Genomic DNA, 2500 nt, shown 5'->3' with positions numbered 1-2500 from the left:
CCTTTCAATAAAAAACAGTAGTCATTACGAAGGAATGAATCAATCAATGGACAGATTAATTGATGACTGACCAATGTACACTTTTGTTCTGTAGCGTTATCATCATCGACTGAAACAGCCTCTGGAACGTTAAAACTAAATACAAGATTATTAATGTTTGTCTATTTCTGGGGAGCTTTACAGCGCTTGAAACACTCGAGTCATTTCAGCACCCAGGAAAAAAAATAATAAAAAAATAAAGTGAACATGGTTCCACCCACTGCATGTTACTAATGTATATCATTGAATACATAGTGTGGAAAAACAAACAAAAAAAATCATCCCAGAGGTTTTATTTATTGATATCAAATAGGGAAGACAAATTGTATAAGGAGGGTGGAGGGAGGGGTATAATATGGTGTACATATGACTATATATCAAGACCATGCCATAAGCAGAAATCAGCAGCAATTTCTATGCTTTGACACTGAAATTGTGGAAAAATAAAGTAAAGACAAACAATAAGGAACAAACGAGAACAATTCCTGGTGCAAAACGAAAATAAATAATCGGTCGAATTAGATAGAACCTTAACACAACTGAACAACAGACAAGGTAAAGCTCCCTCCGACAAATTGCCATGACATGTTTGTCTTCTCTCAAATCAATAACAGAATCAAAATAACCTGAAGTAAACAAAATGTCACCCGAGAAAATGGTTTCCGAGACCAGTCAAGCCTAAAATGATAAAAAGGTCAATGCCTTAGGTCTACAGAACTTAAACATTGAAGGAATGCATAATCTGGGCAAAATAAAAAATTATACTGGAGACGAAGAAAATGGAAATTTTGAACTAGCAATTACTCAAACTTTGAAACAGATTTCATTTACAAAAAAATAATTTGATCAAAATATATGATTTAATTTTTCTGATCCCTGAGTATTCAAGACAGGATGGTTGAACAGAATGCATTTGATTGAAGAAATAACCGCAAAAATAATTACAAAATTTCATTCTTGTTATCTTATTATCAACATTTAGGCTTCAAATTCAAACAAGGGTAAAAAAGAGTCTGCAAAATTTTTTAACCTGCACACAAAAACAAAAACTATAGATAAATGACAAATAAATTTCTTCGAATCCCCACATTGCACAGTTGACAAAAAGTGAACAGTACCAAAAGATGCATAGACAACAAAATTTCCTGTCTATCTGATGTAGCGTCCCATTGTATCCGTCATACAACAAATGATTCTAAAGCAACCCGACTTCCAGGCCTTTTCAACCTCAGTAAAGCATCACAAATTTTCGTTTCTTAACAATTTCTCACTCCACAAAGAGAAATGGAATTATATCGCCTATGCTTGCATTTTAAAAAAAAGTAATTGATGATAGTGATAATAATAATATTAACAAAAATAACAGTAGCATTAATACAATAATAATAATAATAAATCATATGAAGAAATAATTCAAGGTAACTTAAAAATTCCCACAGAAAAGAAATAGAATTTTAAAAAACAAACCAATAAAAAATTTCTGATAAAACAGTTGAAGAACTGAAAGCTATCCTAAAGAAATGTGTTTTTATAAGAGGACTATAAGAGTAAGGCAACAGTTATATAAAGTAAGGTGAAAATTATTTTCAGAGTCTGAAACCAAAACGCAACTCATTTCAAATGAATAAACGCAGTAATCAAGAGAGATAAATCTGAAAATCGGTAGACAGTTGAGTAGGAGGGGGCAGAAGAAGATGAAGAAGAAACAACAGCAGTAGAAAATGGGAGAGAAGCTCTCTGATCATAGCTTACAAAAGAAAAACTGATCTGGTCTAATAATTTGATTCTTTTAGATATGCACAAATGGAGTGAGCAATGCCATAAGCATCACGTTCTCCAGCCCCCGTCTTACCACAAACAACAATTAATGTATTGGTCGTTGAAACTTGATAAAACACTTTAGCATCATTTAAAACTTTTTGTTTGGTCTTGACCTGGAGGAAGCCGCCGTCTGTGTCCACATTAATCAAGGTGCAGGGGTTTTGGTTTATTTTAATATCATTCGGGCTACCACCATCCAAGACTTGCTTGAGGGCCAGGATTTCCGTGTGGGGCATGTTGAAATCTGGGGACTGGGCACATTGTGCACCTTCTTTTGTGTAGAGACCGCATTGGTTGGCACCTTTGGCCATTATGTTGTCCACGTATCCTTGCCAACTCATGATGACTGCTATTGGATGGAGTAAAGGTAGACCAGAAAATAAAGTGGGGGAAAAAGAATAGATTATTATTATTATTATTATTATTGAGCTTTTATAAAGTGCAATATCCACTAAACGTGCTCAAAGTTCGCTTTACAAAGTGGGCCCTGGCCAACAGCAAATTTAACATGTAGGACTGTACATGACGCCTGTTAGGCAATATTACAATCTTTTTCAGACAGAGACAACGCTGTTGACAGCCAGATACTCATTTTACACCTGAGTACAGTGAGAGAATGTGAGTAAAAAGCCTTCTCCGA

The 2500-nt window shown here is 34.6% G+C and overlaps 1 protein-coding gene across 2 annotated transcripts in view; it reads right to left on the bottom strand.

Annotated features, from left to right (window-relative positions):
• LOC144957831 (uncharacterized) overlaps nt 1–2500 on the bottom strand; it is a 42850-nt gene that overhangs the window by 138 nt on the left and 40212 nt on the right. For both annotated transcript variants that reach the window (XM_078889288.1, XM_078889289.1), the window contains one exon: nt 1–2209. This exon is cut by the window's left edge and continues 138 nt beyond it. In XM_078889288.1, coding sequence (XP_078745414.1) covers nt 1812–2201 — 390 coding nt within the window. In that variant the 5' untranslated portion in view covers nt 2202–2209 and the 3' untranslated portion in view covers nt 1–1811. The remainder of the gene's footprint in view (nt 2210–2500) is intronic.

This window comes from Berghia stephanieae, chromosome 12 (assembly GCF_034508935.2).
Source record: "Berghia stephanieae isolate SIO BIC M18660-M18661 chromosome 12, UCSD_Bste_1.3, whole genome shotgun sequence".
Lineage (NCBI taxonomy): Eukaryota > Metazoa > Mollusca > Gastropoda > Nudibranchia > Aeolidiidae > Berghia > Berghia stephanieae.
Note: the sequence above shows the minus strand (reverse complement) of the source record. Positions and strands in the feature narration are given on the sequence as shown.